The 19,772-nt window shown below is 43.1% G+C and overlaps 1 protein-coding gene and 1 pseudogene across 1 annotated transcript in view; both read right to left on the minus strand.

Moving 5' to 3' along the window:
• Window positions 1–8,503: 8,503 nt before the first annotated feature.
• Window positions 8,504–8,915, minus strand: LOC132481475 (non-histone chromosomal protein HMG-14-like; annotated as a pseudogene).
• Window positions 8,916–12,992: 4,077 nt separating this feature from the next.
• Window positions 12,993–19,772, minus strand: part of FMR1NB (FMR1 neighbor) — a 68,197-nt gene continuing 61,417 nt past the window's right edge. The window contains exon 6 of the mRNA XM_060086381.1: window positions 12,993–13,210. Coding sequence (XP_059942364.1) covers window positions 12,993–13,210 — 218 coding nt within the window. The remainder of the gene's footprint in view (window positions 13,211–19,772) is intronic.

A 19,772-nucleotide genomic window follows, 5' to 3' on the forward strand; every position in this document is an offset into this window, starting at 1 on the left:
TTTGAGACAGATGTTAATGTAATACTGGGTTTCCCTCATTACATAACATTTATTCATCAGCTACTATTTTTCCTTTTCTCCACTTGTACCCAAACTTTTCCACCTTTGGAAGAGACATTAGGTTTGGCCACTGTGCTGGCAACAACAGTAGTCTAGCAAGTAATAGCAATAACAAGCAATAGTAGGCAGCAATACTAGTCTAGAAAGTTCCTCCCTGCCCAGTCCACTCCTGTTCACATAAAGTAATGTTACATAGGTTACATAGGTGCAACTAGCAGGCTATTTTTACCACCAGGCAATATAGCTGAATTCACTGTCAGCCCCAATTTGGCATTTGGGGTGAAGGCACATCCTGCCCCATCAGGCCCTTAGGAATTGTGACATAAAGGTTAAAAACAGATACATTGCTGAGACCACTCCTGCTTTTGGAACCTGACCAGAGCAAATAGAAACCTACAAACCTGAGTGGCCTCGCCCTGGGAGACATTTTCATAAGATGTGATGATGGATTGGATAGTCATTAATGACTGAATGAGAGTCTAGTAATGTGTCAGTATCTTTTGACTTCTATGATTGTCTTGCGGTAAGGTATCCTAAATTTTTTGCTGAGGAATCATCCCTGCTTCCAGACCTTGTAGTTGCAGCCCTGGTTCTATGACCACTGCACCAAGCAGGGAAAAAAGAAAAAGTTGGGGTGATACAGGAAAGAAAGTACACCAGGACCTTCCTCACCCACCCCCTTCCCCAGATCCACCAGAAAAACAGAATGTATCCAGCTGGGACAGTCCTGTAGCCCCACTCATACTCACGTTGAGTGTGAGCACATACTCGTGAAAGCGTACTACCCAACCCTTCATGCCTTTATTTCTCCCCCACTTCAGACAACCAATATTTCAACCACCCGTTCCAATTCTCACCAAACTATTACTCTGAGGAGATCTCTCTGCCCATTGCTGGAAATTATCAGCTGTAATAATACAGCCGATATTATTTCTGTATTCAGACCAGATCGGCTGGTCTGAAGAAATGACACTCAACTGTCCCAAATGGGCTCAATATCTTCTGTTCTGGTTCTTTTTGGCACTCACAGCATCTGCATCTACCACCAGGTAAGCAAAGCCCAGTCTAGGGTCAGTGTCTATTCCTGTCAGGACCACTTGCAGCCCACAGGGCTACCAGCATCAGTCTGACCTGCCAGCTATGCTCGGGGCCTTCCCCACCAGGGAATCTGCCATAGAGTCATCTACATTCTCTGTCTCTTTTGCTGGCAGATAGAACAGCTCTTTTGTGCCTCAAAGGGTGCAAGAGGAATATGTCTAGATTCAGTCCATCTCTGCATTGCTGCAGACCCCCGATGGCCACTCGTTTCATGGACCCAAGTAGCTACCTTAAGTGAGCACACAGGGATATCTGCCTGTCAATTCCAATCACCTTCCTAACCTGGAAGGGGGTTCTTCTGATGGGCATCAACATGCCCTACTTTGATGCAACCCTCAAATTTCCATAGGGCTGTGCCCCACATGGGCATCCCTTTAATAGGCCAGGTTTCCACTGCCCTCCTGCTTGACCACATGGACAGACCTCTGGCCACTGCCCATGAATCAGTAAAGAGCCAAACATGAAAGTGGGCTTTTATCACGTTCAATTCTTCCATCACTGCTGGGGAAACAGCAGGCAATTCAGCCCACTGAGCTGATCGGTATCTTTTTACCTTCTACTGGAGTGGAGGCCTCCCAAACAGGGAGGTCCATTCACCTGGGAACTGCAGTCTACAAACCAAGCAACTCTTTGTCAATAGCTTGGCAGCTCCTTCTGCAGTTCCAGAGACAGTCTACAAACCAAGCAACTCTTTGTCAATAGCTTGGCAGCTCCTTCTGCAGTTCCAGAGTCAGTCCTGAGGGAAAAGAGGCTCCGTGCTAGAGTGAGTATCTCCTCCTTTCATTCCCCAGGCAGCATGATCCTGTATAAACAATCTCCATTTTATTATGGAACTCTTCTGGACACTGCCATCCCCATTAGAGTGTTTCTCTAACATCACCCAAGACATTGTATTTCTGGTTTTACGATCATTTTATGTCCTTCCGTCATGGGGGTAGCTTTAATTAATAACGTCCAACAGCGAGGTAGTAAATGCCACTCCAATGGGAATTCTCTAGTCCAAAGTCCCAGTAGCTGTCACTCAGAGGCACTCACAGGTTTTTGCCATAAGCTCCAGTCCGTACTCCACATAGGGCTAGCGCACAGAGAATTTGTTCCCATCAGCACTCCAGCTTCCATGCTACACTGTGTGGGTTCTGGCAATCTTACTGGTTCCCATTTAGCATGTCCAATTAATACTGCTTGGAAGGGTGGACTCACATGCCTTCTGCTTTGCAATATTAGGTAAGGGAAGTGTTCCCCAGTCAGATACAATGTCCATCCCGATAATACAGTCAGGTAAAAGAGACACAACCACTTCACATAAAGGCTGTTCAAACATTCCAATTCTCCTACAAACGTTTACTTTAATTCCATCAACCATTACGTTCCTAACTGTAGCCTCTGTTAGGACTTCCTCAACAGGTTTGGGTTTTACAATACCGGGTAGGGGAACTGTTCCCCAGCCAGACGTGACATCTATTCCTATAAAATATTCAGGTAAAGTTGACACAACTTCTGTACATAATACCTGCTTGAACATTCCAACTTTCATAATCCTATTTACTCTTACACTTTTACATTCTCTCAATCAAATTGTAGCCTGAGTCAGGGCTTCATCAATGGGTTTTGGTACTACAGTTGTTGGAAGCTTCTCTTCTCCACCCTGACCATTATTTGACCTGCCCTTGTGCAAAAGGCTTTGGGTCTCCAGGGAGGGTGTTACAGCAAGGTCTCCCTGCCTGATGCACACAGAAGCCAATACTATGCCATGGGCTTTTGAGAAAAGAAAAAGCTTGATTGCAAGGTCCACTGGTAAGGAGGCAGAAGGCAGGGCTCAAAGCCGTCTCCCTTATCTGGAGTTCGGTTAGGTGAGGATGGGTTGGTATGCAGAAGCGCTGGTGGGGCAAGTTTTGATTGGAGGGCTTTGGAACTTGGCCATTAATGGTAAGGGATGGTTAAAGGGGGCTTCAGCATCGGATCTTCCTGGACAAGGGACACTTTGCTTCTGAAAGGGTTTGAAAGGGTTCCGACGTTCAGGTTCTGGTCATGTCCTGGTCCTTTGGTTCGTGGGTTGGGAGCTGGGGGGTCCTTTGGTTCCGGATGTGACTTGAGGTCAAAATTTTCTCCTCTGTGCATGCTCTGGCTGCATGACTCGCGGTTCTGTTCTGTTGTCTCTAAAAAACAACTCAGTATCTTGCTAGAAACAGGATAGGGCCAATTTGGGCTAGTTCTGCGGCTATAAGGGGTCGGTCGAGACAAAGGACCCAGGCCCTTTTGTCGTTCTTCAGCCAAACCGCTGCCCCAAGCAACTGCTGGTCAGGTTTCTTCTTGTAACTTTTGCCTTCCAGCTTTCAAAATTTCTCCAAACATGGGTAAATAGAGCGAGCTTGTTGGAGCCCTTTAATGTTGGGGGACCAGCAGGGTTTCCCTTTGCCCAACGTTTGTTTTAACCCCATCAATGTTCATTGTTTTCATCCCATTTCCTAATAACCATCTAAAAATTTCCATCCTGCTGGGACAAATCCTGTGATTCTCCCCTTTCTGATTCCTCTTTGTTCCGCCCCTTTCACTATTTGTTTTTTCCACCTTATTTCTAAACAATCTTTTAAAAGTTTCCACCTGGTTGGGAAGAGTCCCTTGACTGTCCACAGGCCTCTTCCCATTCTCTTGTTAATTCAACTAATGTTTTTATTAGCATCTGTAAGACCCATAAGGGGAAGCTGAGATGGCAAATTTGATAAATCCTCCAGAACTGTTTTTCGATTTTGCAGCAATAAGGTTATACGGGGTGCCCATGTGAAGGGGGCCCCGAGAGACACAACATTTACCATGACCTGGGTAAAGGGCATATTCAGTGGGTGAATATCCTGGTCATCAAAAAACCAGTCCTACATGGCTTGTATACGAAGCATATCAGCTGCTTCATTTGGGGAATTCCACTTGGCATTCATAGAGGGTGACCGTCCCCCTTCTCAGGGTGAACAGACCTTAGAGTGGCTTTTATCCAGTCCACCAGGCTGGCTGTTCCCCTGGGAATAACCCACTTTGTGTCTGGATCATGTATAGTGTCAAAACCCAAAGTCTGCATACTAAATCAAACAAAGCAGAAAGATGAGTTTCTTGCAAGGCTTTTGACCTGCAAGCCAGAAAACTCAAGGCTACAAGAGCAATGAGTTCTGAGTTGCTCACAGACTAAGGGATTTTTATGGGGTAAATGCTGAAGTTATTTGGCTTTTTCAGCTGATTGGTTGCCTAGTGATCTTCTTCTGTATTTGGATCAGGATAGCTGAGTCAGAGGAACAAGGAAGTCCAGAGATGACAGGAACAGAATTGGCTTTGGGGGATAGGCTGGTGTCCTATGCTCTTCTGAGAAGAGCTGTCAATTCCTGCAAGGTTAGGTTAAGTTTCCTTTATGTGCCTGCATTGACTGTCTCCATTTTGTCCTTGACATAAGTGACTCCATTTTGGTTTGGTTCTGCAGTAGCCATCTGTGACTGTTCCATAGTGACCTGTGACCTCCTGTGTCAACCCAAATTTGCTCTTCTACTCTGTAGCATTCAAAACCAAAGCCACAGCTCCTAAATTACTTACTCTCATGATCCATTTTAGTAAAGTTTCCTCAGGAAGCTGATGATACCAATCTGCAAAGTGAAACAACTCCTTCACATTATCCCCCCCTTGTTTCAATAGTTTCTTGGTTTTGCTCTCCCCCACATGACGGCTTTCTTTGTGACCAGAGGTCGTAGAGATACTTTGTTGCCCCTACATAATTTTTCCCTTTCTAGGTGGCTCTGAGGCTAGTGGCCCAAGCTCAGACTGAGCCAAATCCGAGCTTGGTTTAGCATCAAGGCTGGACCCAGCATTTTCTTTTACTTTTAGTTTAGCTATTACAGATAACAATAGCCAAGAGACTGAATATTTTGCCGTTGTCTTATTAGTATGTATTTCCTTATGCATCCAGTGAACTAACTTCCCAGGAGTTGGATCCACCTCTATATTCTATTGGTAACTTCTACCCTTAGCACTTGATTGCAGCACAGCTGCTGCTGCATACCACGCGTGACCATGTAGCCACCAAGGAATCAAAGGTTCCTCATCCCCCACCCCTTCATCCTTTTTCTTCCCAAACCACATGTTTACATGAGCCAGGACCTTTTTATAGCAAACCTCAGTTCTGATACCAACTAGAAGTGTCCAGATGCCAATCACAAATTGTGGGGAGAAGGTGTTTTCCCACTACCACCAGGCAATTCTCCAGACACCAACTGAGTGTCCTACAATGCAACTCAATTCTGATACTAGCTACCCAGGGATAGGATCAGGTTCCACAGGTTAAGGGCTCAGTCCTACAAGAATGCCTCCTTGGGCTTCCCTGGTGGCGCAGTGGTTGAGAGTCCGCCTGCCGATGCAGGGGACGCGGGTTCGTGCCCCGGTTCGGGAGGATCCCATGTGCCGTGGAGCGGCTGGGCCCGTGAGCCGTGGCTGCTGGGCCTGCGCGTCCGGAGCCTGTGCTCCGCAACGGGAGAGGCCACAGCAGTGAGAGGCCAGCGTACCGCAAAAAAAAAAAAAAAAAAGAAAGAAAGAAAAAAAAAGAAAAAAGAATGCCTTTTCACCACTTCAGATGCCAGTTTCAAGCCCAAGTTATCACCTGTGCTTTTGACCGATCAGCTACAGACTGCAGGTTCCAATGACCCACCTCCTCAGGTTCAATTAATTTGCTACAGCAGCTCACAGAACTCAGAGAAAACATTTTACTTACTAGATCCGCAGTTGATCATAAAATGATATAACTCAGGAACAGCCAGATGAAAGGGATGCATAGGGCAAGGCACGGGACATGGGAGCAGAGTTCCCATGCCTTCTCCAGGTGCACCACTCTCCCAGCTCCTTGGCGTGTTCACCGACCCAGAACCTGTCCTTTCAGGTTTTTACGGAGGCTTCATTACATAGGCATGATGGACTAAATTATTGGCCATTGGCAGCTGAACGCAATCTACAGCCCTTCTCCCCTTCTTAGAGGTGGGGGAGGAGGGACTGAAAGTTCTAACCTTCTAATCACTGGTTGATTCTCCTGGCAACCAACCTCCTACCCTTAGGTTACCTAAGGGCTTTCCAAACGACGCCTCATGAACATAACAGAAGATACCTTTATGGCTCTTATCACAGGAAATTCCAAGGGTTTTAGGAGCTGAGAGCCAGGAACCATGGACAAAGAAGACTAAATATATATGCGAAATACATTTTGGTCATCTGAATGCCCAAATATATATTTCTTATAAATCACACTATCACATCAACCAAATAAGAGATCATTTCCAGTACCCAGAAGCCCCTATGTATCCCCTCCAGATCACCACTGCCCCTTGAAGGATGTCACTATGCCAAATTGTACAGTAACTATTTCCTTGCTTTTCTATATGGTTTAATCACATATGTATGCAGTTCCAAATCTTTCAGTATAGTTTTCCATAGTTTTGAATTTTCTATAAATAGAATCACTATATGTTTCTTTTGGTCTTGCTTTATTTCACTCAGCATAATAGTTGTAAGATTCATCTACGTTGTGCTTTGCTGTAGTTAATTCAGTTTTTATTGTTGTATAATATTCCACAATTTACTTATACAATCTATTGATGGGCATTTGGATTGTTTCCAGTTTTTCGCAATTTGGAATAATGTTACTGAAACCGTGCAACTCATATTGGGACTTGAACCCACATTCTTTTAACTGAGATCACACACCTGGTCTCAGGACTTAATGAAGCGCAGGTTCTTGATGTCTCATCACAGAAAGAATTTAGTGAGAGACAAAGTAACGGTAAGAAGTCGATTTATTTAGAGAGAAACACACTCCATAGATCTGTGCACCATCTCAGAAGGAGAGAGTGGCTCCAGGGTATGGGGATGTCAGTTTTTATAGGGGTGGGTAATTTCATAGGCTAATGAGTGGGAGGAGTATTCCAGCTATTTTGGGGAAGGGGTGGGGATTTCCAGAAATTGGACCACCGCCTACTTTTTAACCTTGATGGTCGGCCTTGGAACTGTCATGGCGCCTGTGGGTGTGTCATTTAGCATGTTGATGTGTTACAATGAGTGTATAATGAGCCTCAAGGTCTAGTGGAAGTCAACTCATCCGCCATCTTGGACCTATTTGTTTCTAATCAGTTTATGTCGTGTCCTTGGGCTATGTCATTCTCTTAAAGGTTGTGCCCTGTCCCCTTCCCTCCTGTTTCATTACCAGGGCAATGAGAATGTATTGATTAGGGAATATATATATAGGAGTAGCCTTTCTGAGTCATAGTTGTACTTCATTTTCTACTCATTAGAAAATGTCAAATTATTTTCCAAAGTAGTCATATCAGTGTTTTGTTTTTTCTTTCATAATTGAATTTTTATTGGTTGTTTTGAGGATCAGTACACAGACATTTCAATTTGTACACAATTCTTAACATATGTACCAAAAATCTAAAAAATCATGTAGTTGTGATTCTTTTCTGAACAGTTATCCTAGTGATTTCCAGCTTAAAATGTGGAGGCAGATTTTCCTTAACAAGATATCAAGTACCAATATCTTCCAATATTGATATGCTGTTACATCGTAAGTCTCACTAATTCACAATTTAATATCACATACACTACATACTCAAACTGTCAATCATTCACAGCACATTAACGAAGTTACTAGAAGAACTGGACTACCACGACCAAAGATGTTACAGAGTGCACAAAATTCTGACCAGGAGAGCCAAGATCAAGGAGTGAGTGGTTTGCCTTAGGAAACAATTCTACCAAAAACAACATGGGAAGAGAAGTAATTTAAAGTGTTCAAGACATTTAAATGCACAACTGACTCCAAACTGCCATTTAGTATGCTTTGTATTATAGGATATAAAAGCTACCGCCCATCTATGGAATGTTAAGCTGACACCCAAGACAACCAAAGCCTCCTGTATTCAATATCCCACTGTTTTCTAGTTGTACCAAACAACACCCAGCAAATGATTTCACCTCTTAAAAAAGAAGCATTTACACTTAAAAAATGGGATGAGATGGGATTCCCTCCTTTTTAAAAATGTTTCTAGAGGGCTTCCCTGGTGGCGCAGTGGTTGAGAGTCCGCCTGCCGATGCAGGGGACACGGGTTCATGCCCCGGTCTGGGAAAATCCCACATGCCGCGGAGCGGCTGGGCCCGTGAGCCATGGCCGCTGAGCCTGCGCGTCCGGAGCCTGTGCTGCGCAACGGGAGAGGCCACAGCGGTGAGAGGCCCGCGTACCGCAAAAAAAAAAAAAAAAAAAAAAAAAAGTTTCTAGAGCTACTAAAAAACTTTCACTTACAAAACAGCTGATAGGACCGGGTGTGATATATTAATCAGACTTGGCTTCTTTCTCTCCTGCTTCATCAGAAGCTGGGCTCTCCTCCATTTTATGCAGGTAACTTTCCTTCAGTCCCCTGGTTAGCCACTTCGGCCTGTTTTCCCTTTGCTCCCCTTTTCCCTTTTGTTTGCACTCTTTTGTCTGAAGATTTACCTTTTCCTGCCGCCTTTTTGGGCTTCGTTTCCACTTTTGCGGGAGCCGGTTTCGCTGACAACCTCGCCAGTCTCCTCTCGGGCTCCTCCTTCGCCGCCCCCTCGGCGGAACTGACCTTCCCCTTGGGCAGCGTGGCTGCCGGGGCGGGCTCGTGCCCGGGGCCTCTGGGCCCCGGCGGCGCGCCGAGGGCTTCGCGAAGCTGGCTCCCTGGCCGCTGCGGCTCCTCCCGCGGCCCGAGCTGCTCAGTCATGTCAGTTTTTATTCTCACTAAAAGTGATATCTCATCCTCTTTGGTTTGAAGTCAGGATTTCTTACAGCTTACCACATCTGCCTGGCCTCTTAGGTATTTTCTTGTATTCCTAGCTTGCTAGGAATTTTTATCACAAAAGAATGTTGACTTTTATCACCTGATTCATCTGCATCTTCAGAGATGATCATTTTTCCTCTTTAATTTGTTGATGTAGTGAATTACATTGGCTTTCTAATGGTAATCTTGTATTCCTGGGATACATCCTACTTTGTCATGATGATTTATCCTATTTATATATTGCTGAATTATATTAGCTAATATTTGGTTAGAGTTTTTATATGTATCACAATGAATGAGATCGCCCTCCATTTTTTCTTTTTTTTAATGTTTTCGTCCATCAGAATTAAGTTGGCCTCATGAAACAAGTCAGGGAATGTTCACACATTTTCTGTTCTCTGGAAGGTTTTGTGCAAAACTGGAATTTTTTATTGCTTGAGTATTTCATAGGACTTGCCAGTGAAACCATCTGGGCCTGGAGTTTTCTTTGTGGGAAGGCTCCTGATTAGTGATTCAATTCTTTGGTTTCTAACTCTTGTCAAATGAGTTTTGGTATGTTATATTTTCTAGGAATTCATCCATTTTATCTATATTTTCTAAATTGTCAACATAAAATTCCTCATAATAATTTCTTATTTTTTTTAAATATATGAGGCATCTTTAGTGACATCTTTTTCATAGCCAATCATATTTATTTTACAGGACAGGTATAAGAAGATATATGATTTCCATTTGTAAAAAACTTTTATTCTGATAACTGAATTGTTTCTAAATACATCTTACTTTTACTTATTTATTTATTTATTTTTACAATACATCTTACTTTTAAAATTCTTGATACCTGTTCCAATTCTAAGGGTAAATGTTTTTGGAGTTACTAAAATCCAGTGATTCTTCCCAAATAAGATATCAGATGGAAAACTGTAAGTAATTTCTCACTAGTTTCATAAGATTTCTTGAAAACATATTTTTGAATTCATATTTTGCCAATCATTGTTTTTCATGCAGTTCCCCAGTCTTCTTTCCAACCTTCCATTCCCCTCTACAAACCCTACATTCTAGCCATATTTCTCTGGTCACCAACCCAGGAACACATTCCACTTTTTTTTTTTTTTTTTTTTTTTTTTTGCGGTACGCGGGCCTACAACTGTTGTGGCCTCTCCCGTTGCGGAGCACAGGCTCCGGACGTGCAGGCTCAGCGGCCATGGCTCACGGGCCCAGCCACTCCACGGCATGTGGGATCTTCCCGGACCGGGGCACGAACCCGTGTCCCTTGCATCGGCAGGCGGACTCTCAACCTCTGTGCCACCAGGGAAGCCCCATTCCACTCTTTTTCACCTCTGGTCTCTGCTTTTGCCATTCCCTCTACCTGTACGGCTCTCCCTCACCTATCTCCATCTGTCAGAGTCCTAACCACCCTCATGTAGGCAACTACTCCTGAGATGAAGGAATTTCACTCTCCTTCCTCCAGTCCCGTTGTCCTGCCTCAAAGGAACAGCTGATGTACTATGCTCTCTGACACGACTTCAGGGAGGCAGAGCTACACAGGGAGACAGAATGGGAGGATCAAAATGAACAGGAGGAACATGGAGATTTGGGAGATGCTCCCAGTCTGTAATAGAACTATAGAAAAATTCCATCTTCCCTACTTTTTGTTCCTATGTGTTCTGCTGTGGGTATCTCAAGGCAATCTCCCTTTGGGAGAGCAATGTCTCCCTGTGACACTGACATAGGGATAAGAAGGTACCAGTTATTTGTTCTCATATTACCTGAACATCTTGCTGTTTCAGAAAGTTCTGATGCACAACCAATATCAACATCTGTTTCAAGGGTCTCTGCTGGAATTGCAGCTTCACACAGCCAAATTGCCTATGCTTCCATCAAGGAAATGGCTATTTATTTTATGCAGCCATCTGGGCTATAACCAGGATGTTTCGTCATTTGTGGTCTTGTTTTCTGGCTTTTTCTTTTAAGGATAAAAATTTGATGACTTCATAAGCAATTTCATATATATATATGAAATCAAACTTATAAGTAAATGTTGCCTAAGTTCTTTACAGTGTCACTGTGGTGATAGGTATTTTGGTCTAGCATCCTCTCTTCCTTTCCCCTCCCCCAACTGCTGTTATTTGGATCTACAACATTTACTCTTAGGTGAAAAACAAGTTAATAAACTCCACAGGGCCCATAAGCAGTTGCCTGAAGACTTTTCATGGGACTCACTTCCTTTGAAAAGAGGCAGGCTGTTTGGAGACTCAGTATGCTACCAAATGGGATTCTCCCTTACCTTCCTACATCCCAACGTCTATCAAGGAAATGGTTTGTCTTATCACTTTAACAAGCACTCTTTTTTTTTAAATTGGAGTATAGTTGTTTTACAATGTTGTGTTAGTTTCTACTGTACAGCGAAGTGGAGTTCCCTGTGCTACACAGCAGGTTCTCATTAGTTATCTATTAACAAGCACTCTTCATCATCTCAAACATTAAAAACTTTCCTTCATCTTTTATGGTGGCTTCTCAAGAGGAATATCAGAAATGACTTGTGGTCTAGAGTGTAATTTCAGTGACTACCACGTAGAGGACATTGGAGGGTAGGGGTAGGGAGAGAGTGATCTGAAAGCAACCGATTTATCTTTTAAAATGCTATTTCCCCCCTTTTATTGAACTCAGTTTACTCAGAATTATGACTTTTTTAAAGATTTTCAAGTATTCTTATTTGAAAAAAAATACATGGTACTCCCACTGACAACACATTACTTCTTATATTCCTGGCAATCTCACTTACTTGGAATGGAGCCATAAAATAGGAAGAACTTTGAGAGACCTGTAAGCAGCCCAAATAAATGTTGCAGAGTTCACACCCCAAAGCTTATAGACTTTATTCATAGAAGAATACTTCACTCACACTCTGTTTACTCTTACATTACACACAATTATAGCTGGTTTTCCAGCCCACTGCAGATTAGGATCAGCCAATTAGAATGGAGAGAGGAGCTGCAAAGGGAGAGATAGAAATGTGATCAATAGAAGACACAGAACTAAAAATTCACAGCAGTTCTAGGGCATTCTGAATTGGGCACAAAGCTCTTCACACCTCCATCCCCATGAGAGCACACTGTGTTACAACTCAGTGCGATCATCGATATTCAGAACGATAACCTGGAGTCATCGAAAGAATGCATTATGTTCAGCAGAGAGTGTGAAATATATTTTAGGAAGATTGCCGTCCAAAATGATTAACATTTTAAAAGGTAAATCTGAGCAATATAGAATGGATTTTTTTTTTCGATATGCGGGCCACTGTTGTGGCCTCTCCCGTTGCGGAGCACAGGCTCCGGACGTGCAGGCTCAGCGGCCATGGCTCACGGGCCCAGCCGCTCCGCGGCATGTGGGATCTTCCCGGACCGGGGCACGAACCCGTGTCCCCTGCATCGGCAGGCGGACTCTCAACCACTGTGCCACCAGGGAAGCCCTAGAATGGATTATTGACGTCACCTCCTGCCCAGTCTTCTGCCTCCAATCTCTCCTCCCAGCCCCCCAACTACCCACCTCCATCAGGTCATCCTTTAGGGTACTATAAGATTCATCCTCCTAAGCAATAGCTCTAGTCAAATTACTTCCACATTCAGGAATCTCCAATGGTTCCCCTATACCAATAAAATCAATAAAACACGATGCTCAGCTTATCATTTAAACACCTTCCACAGTGCAACCCCAATCTAGCTTTATCTACCATCATTCCTTTCAAGTGTACTGCTCTCCGGCTCAGTAGTTCTCAAAGTGTAGCCTCTGGACAAGCAGCACCGCAGAACTACTGAATCAAAAACTCTAGGGGCGGAGCACAGCAATCTGTGTTTTAAGAAGCCTTCCAGGTGATCCTGATGCACCTGAAGTTTGCAAACCACTAATCTAACCACTGTGAACTGGCCATTACATAATTATACTTTACCTCTCCTGCCTCAGTGGTTTCCATGTTTCCTGTGTCTGGAATTCCTCTTGCCTTTTTCCCCTTATAAAGTGCTACATATTCTTGAAAAATATCTCTAATGATATATCCTTTAGGGCAGGGGTCCCAAACCCCCGGGCCTCGGACTGGTACTGGTCCACGGCCTGTTGGTAACTGGGCCCCCCAGCAGGGGGTGAGCGGCGCGGCGGGCGAGCAAGCAGAGCTTCATCTGCCACTGCCCATCGCTCCTCATCACTCAAATTACCGCCTGCACCATCCCCACCCCACCACCCTGTCCGTGGAAAAACTGTCTTCCACAAAACCAGTCCCTGGTGCCAAAAAGGTTGGGGACCACTGCTTTAGGGAATATCCTATATTCCATTCACTCAGATGCAAATTCTTTCTTCTACAAATCCTCACAAAAATTTACTTGCAGTCCATTCAATTCACTTATTCATTTTTCCATTCAACTAATATTCACTGAAGTTGGCTGTGTGTTAGGCACAGGGCACTGGGGATACAAATGGACAAGTAAACAGAAAATTGCACCACAGTATTCCACGCAGGCAACTGTGAGAACATAAGAAGGGGACATCTCTCCCAGACATGGAGGTTTGATAACACTTCTTACAAAAAGTGTCATCTGAGCTGAGTACAGGAAAGATGAGTAGAGATAATCAGCAAGGAGAATTTTTTTAAAAAGAATAAGCAACAGGTAAACAAGACTGGTACTGGAGGAATAAGTAGAAATTCATACATGATATAAACATACAGAGTCAAATGAGTGGTGTGAGCATATACCCTTACCAGAATGTCAAGGTCTCTTCGGGGGAGCCTTTTCTTCCATCCAACAGCTATATTTAATACAAAGATATAGCCAATGCAATTATCTCCAAAGTGCTCCAGTCATATTGCTGGCATCTTGGAGAGACCCCTTTCCTGAAATCTCTGAAGACTAACTCACGTGTGGTCTCTTTCTAAATTCCGCAGCCAGCATCCCTGCCTCAGGCCAGCATAAACTATTGCTAGAACCACCATATTTTATTGCTGTTTTGACCACCTAAGACCCCAACTAGGTCTTCAGCAACCTCTCTATCAAATGTCAAATTTCTTATTAAAAGTGTCAAGGCCACCACAGAAATTTACCCTTGTTCTAATGTTACACCAGACAACTGACCTTCATCTATAGAGTCCCACAAACTTAAAAGGATCTCCTCTTGTCAATCAGGCAAACTGTCTTGGATTACTCCAAGTTCATATGAACCCCCAGGCAGTCAAGGGTCTGAGACCTTTGAGAGCTGGTGTTTGAAGTGACTCCTGGGAGAAAGTTTCCCAGTTCACTGGAGGCTCCCTTCAGAGCGGGCTGAAAGTCATGAAGATGGGATCTCAAACTGCCTAATCTGTTCAGAGATGCTGAGCTCATCCCCACTGAGGTGGCTGTAGACTAGCTCCAACTGACATGATAATCCACAGACAGGAGTCTGACATCAGATCCAAATGCTAGCCTCTAACCAAACACCCTTGTGTCAAAGAGTTATGGATGGAAGATAACTTGCTGTAAAAGCAAGGAGACTACATGGTGCTGGGAAAAAAACACTAAACTTGTAACCAAGTCCCCCTAAAACCGAGTTCCTCTGCTGACTTTAAGATTAAGCTCTCTATTTAAAACGCTATTCCCTTTCTTGTCCTAACCTATTCCCCTCAAGATGGAGGAATATCAAAGAAAAGGGGTGACTGAAAGCATATACAAGCCCCCATGTCCCTGTGCTTTGGAGTAAAAGGCTTTGGCTTAAGTCTCCCAGGCCTCCCCTGAGTCTCAAAAGGCTGGCTCAAGAGTTAATGATTAGGAAATGTGAAGATGGAGAGACAAAGAATGTTTGTTGGGCTGGGAAACTGGGAACAACTTAGACTATAAACCAGCCACATAGAGTCGCCAAACTCCCAGTTCCCTGAAAGATACAGATGAAGGCCTGACACATCTTCCTAAAAGTTGTTTTTAGAGGAAGCCGACCCCCACCAGATGAAAACTGCTGACCGCAAGCATGGAGACTCCAGACCGGTTGAAATAAGAAGATTGGTGATGCTTGAAAGTTCACCTAAAGAACCTACTGTACAGCACAGGGAACTCTACTCAATACTCTGTAATGACCTATAGGGGTAAAGAATCTTAAAAAGAGTGGATATATGTATATGTATAACTGAACCACTTTGATGTACATCAGAAACTAACACAACATTGTAAATCAACCAGACTCCAATAAAAATTAGTTAAAAATAAAACAACAAAAAAGAAAGTTCATCTTGATGCCAACCAATTCGAGAACTGTGAACAAATTGTGCACTCTGCAGCCCCCTCCCTCATACTGCCTTTAAACCCCTTCCTTGAAAGCCGTTGGGGAGGTTGGGTCTTTTGAGCATGAGCTCAGCATTTATTGCAATAAATGCTGTACTTTCCTTCACCACACCTCTGTGTCAGTATATTGGCTTTACTGCACATGAGCGAGTGGACCCAAGTCCAAGTTCAATATACTCAGAGTGAGAAAAAACAGACTATTGCTCCTTCTCTGTTAGCCATCAGCCCTGTGACTTCTCTGAGCCTCATCCTCCCCAGCACAACTTGAGGAAATCAGATGTAGCTATACAGCTGTGTCAGAGACTTCTAGGTGTCTAACCCAATATCCATTCTTCCATTTAGCCCTGGTTATAGAACCCCAAGGGTGAAGTATAAAACTACCTGCAATTAAGCACAGCTGGAAAAAAAAGATCACCATAAATAAATAAGTAAATAAATAAATAAAGTGCAGCTGACCAGCTTGGAGCCATGTCCAGTATTCAAAGGGCAGCCGGTTGCATGAGCCCCCCCCCTTTAATAGTCCAGAAAGCATAGGCGTCACTGGCTTAGATTAGTCCATCATGATATATGCTATCATTGTCTGATATTTTACTTCTGTACTGTTTTTTACTTCACAAATTAGATATTGTTTTTACTAACTTATACCATCAGTGTTTCTTTAGATTTACACACGTATTAACCAACATCTTTACTCATATTCCTTATTATCTTTCAGGTTTTCTCTCTGGGATCATTTTCCTCCTGTCTGAAGGATAGCCTTAAAATTTTCCACTAGTTAGGGTTTTTTGATAATAAACACCCAGTTTTTGTTTTTCTGAAAATATCTTTAATTGCCTGATTTTTGACAAATATTTTTGTTGAGTGTACAACCTACTGATTATTTTTTGATGATTATTTTTTCTCAGCCTACTGAAGATATGATCCCACTGTCTTCTCACTTCAATTGCTGCTATTCAAATATCATTCACCATTGCTATGCCTGTTTTGGTGATCTGTCTTTTCTCTCCGCCTGCTTCTAAGGTATCTTCTTTTTCTTAGATGTTCTGTGGGTTTGCTGCAATATCTCTAGATGAGGATTTTTTTCTTTCTGCTTTGAATTCATTTTGGTTTGCTGGATCTGAGGATTGATTTCTCTCAGCAATTTTTAAGCCTCTTAGTCAATCCTCCATGTCTTTGGTATTGCTTTCATATTTCCCATCTCTGTCTTTCTGAACTATATTCTGGAGAACTGCTGCAGGTCTATCTTCCAGTTCGTGAATTTGTTTTCCAACTACGTCTAATCTTCAGACTAATGCAGTCATTGAATTTTGAATTCCAATTATTTTAAGGTGATTTTCTAACTTTATTTTGTACTTTTTTGTATTCCTTAAATTATTTATAATTAGGAATTGTCCTTTATAACAAAATGATTTTAATTGTTTAAAAAATTTAAATGATGGATGAAGAAGTTACTTTGCGGACTATCTAGTATAATTATTTCATTTTACATATAAGAAAATGAGACCCAGGTCAGATAAGACACCTTTTCAAGGTCACACAGTGAGTTAGGGCAAAGCCAGACTTGAATCCAACTCTTCTGACCCCCAATTCCAGGTTCACTCCACTACACTCCAATTCTGAAACAATGCTCATTACACAGAGAAATGGTACTGCCACCTCCCCAAATCTGCACGTTTTTCTTTTTCTTTTTCTTTTATTTTCTTTTCTATTTTATAATAGTCTGTTGAGCTACATCATCTCTTTTAATCCCTGAATTCAAAGGCTCTCTTAACTGATTTCCCTTTTACATTCAAACTATCATTTCCAAGATAACATGAAATGTACCTCAGAAAAGAGATCAGTTAAAATATCCTACATGGGGCTTCCCTGGTGGCACAGTGGTTGGGAATCCACCTGCCAATGCAGGGGACACGGGTTTGAGCCCTGGTCTGGGAAGATCCTACATGCCACGGAGCGGCTAAACCCGTGCACCACAGCTACTGAACCTGCACTGTAGAGCCCGTGAGCCACAGCTACTGAGCCCACATACCACAACTACTGAAGCCCACTTGCCTGCAGCCCGTGCTCCGCAACAGGAGAAGCCACTGCAATGAGAAGCCTGTGCACTGTGGCGGGGAGTGGCCCCCACTTGCTGCAACTAGACTGTTTGCAGCAACAAAGACCCAACGCAGCCAAAAATATAATTAATTAATTAATTAATTTAAATATATATATATATATATATATATATAGTTATTACTAAAAAAAATCCTACATGTAATCACTTAGACTAGGAACTTCTATGTAACACAGCAAATTAGGCATTCTAAAGTTTGTTCCACTCTTGTAGCCATACTGCACTTCGTTGTTTACAAAGCATTCTCACATTCATTACCTCTGGGATCCTCACCAATCCTGAGGTAGATACCCAGAGGTTGTTATTACCCTAGGGGTGGATTATCTGGGAACCAGTGAATCAAATATCCCCCTCTTATGCCTCATTTTGGTTTTGTGATTTTTTAAATCACTTTTCCTCAAGAGGGGCCTCCAAACAGTATAAGCCTGAGCCCTGCAAAACCTGGATCTGATCTTGATAACCCCCAGGCAGCAACTGAGGCTAAGTGAAATTAAGTGACTTCACCAAGATATAATGGCCATTAAATTATGTGTATACAACATGACCAATTAATTATTCTGAAGTCAGTATTTTTTCATATGCTGTCATGGCAAAACTTCCCGAACTCTTAACATATTTCCACCTAGTTGATAACTGAATTAAGATGACTTGGTGGTAGAATATTCTGAAATATATTCACTGGTGTTTTCCCACACCAACATATCCTTGCACCACACAAGCCCAAACAGCTAGAACATTCCACACACACTGCCTTCAGGTTAGAACTGTCACTGCAGAGATGTAGAAGAGAGAAACATGAAAGTGTTCCCCTCTTGAATTTCAGCTTTTGAAGCCCATGACGGAAATGATGACTGTAAGGGCACAGCCTGGCAGGAGTTCCCTGTACCACCACAGCATGGGAACAGTACACATTACTGCTAGAACAGTACAGATTACACAGGGGCAACATTAGACCCTGTGATAACCACAAATGGTGTGGGAGTGAGAGAGAGAGAGAGCAGGAAGATGTCCCCTTATTCCTGAGAGAATGTATGAGCTGGTGGGCCCAAAAGCATTATGTGGTTGTGAAGAGGGAACAATGCTGGATAAAGTGGCATGGACCATATGGTGGGAGGCAGATGGGGACACAACTGTCTCGGAGGATGCTCCATGGAGGTGATAGTGCACAAGAACCATAGCAGCGGTTGGCATGACCCATGCCATAAAGTTTTATAAAGCCCCTATAAGCTAGAAGGCAGTTGAGGGAAAAGAATGGGAAGAAGGATCCTGGTGTGAGCTAACACCTAAAAGTAACTGACATTACACTTTGCATCATCTAGTAGATTTAGATTCAGGACTTAAGAAAGAAGCCAAATCCACTTACAGAAATAGTGAACCAACTTGTGAAACTGAGTTGTGTGGGCTCTGAAATTTGTATCCATTATATGATTATTTTTCAACCAAACATTACTCATACTGGCAGGAGAAGGAATGATTTAGTAGAAGAGACTTCTGCTTAGAATCAGAACCTGTATCTTCAAGTCCCAGCTCTAGCAATTACTAGCTTTGTGATGTTGAGCAGGTAACTTAACCTTTCCGAAACTCAGTTTTCTCATCCATGAGACAGGATCCCTATCCTGCCTTCCTCTCAGTGCCATTATGAAAATGAAATGAAATCATACGAGAGAAAGAGTTTTGCAAAGCGTAAAGCTCTCTACAAACATTAGGTGTTAACATCAATCACACACTTATTTTCATTCACCTTGTACTCTCTCTTTTCATATTTTGGGATACTAACGTCAGTGTCTGAAGACGTCTGCTTTGTAAATATGTTTTGTTCTTTTTCATAGACTATACCCAGAGACGTGGGAGTGAAATAGGGCAGGTCCTCATTCTAGCCCCAGTCTCAGAGAGCAGCTGGATGTTGGACACTGGTTGTTGGCCAGAGGCCAGGCTGTGAAGTTTCCACTGTATTCATCACTTACGGCTGCTGTAACAAACTATCACAAACTCTACAGTTTAAAGTGATACAAATTTGGGCTTACCTGGTGGTGTGTCCCCCAACGCAGGGGACACAGGTTCAAGCCCTGGACCAGGAAGATCCCACATGCTGTGGAGCAACTAAGCCCGTGTGCCACAACTACTGAGCCTGAGCTCTAGAGCCCATGAGCCACAACTACCGACCCTGCGCTCTAGAGCCCGTGATCCGCAACAAGAGAAGCCACCGCAATGAAAAGCCTGCACACCACAACAAAGAGTAGCCCCTGCTCTCAGCAACTAGAGAAAGCCCGCATGCAGCAACGAAGACTCAGTGCAGTCAAAAATTTAATTAATTAATTAATTAATTAACTAATAATTTTTAAAAAAGTAATACAAATTTATTATCTTATGGTCCCGGAGGTCTGA

This window comes from Mesoplodon densirostris, chromosome X (genome assembly GCF_025265405.1).
Source record: "Mesoplodon densirostris isolate mMesDen1 chromosome X, mMesDen1 primary haplotype, whole genome shotgun sequence".
Classification (NCBI taxonomy): domain Eukaryota; kingdom Metazoa; phylum Chordata; class Mammalia; order Artiodactyla; family Ziphiidae; genus Mesoplodon; species Mesoplodon densirostris.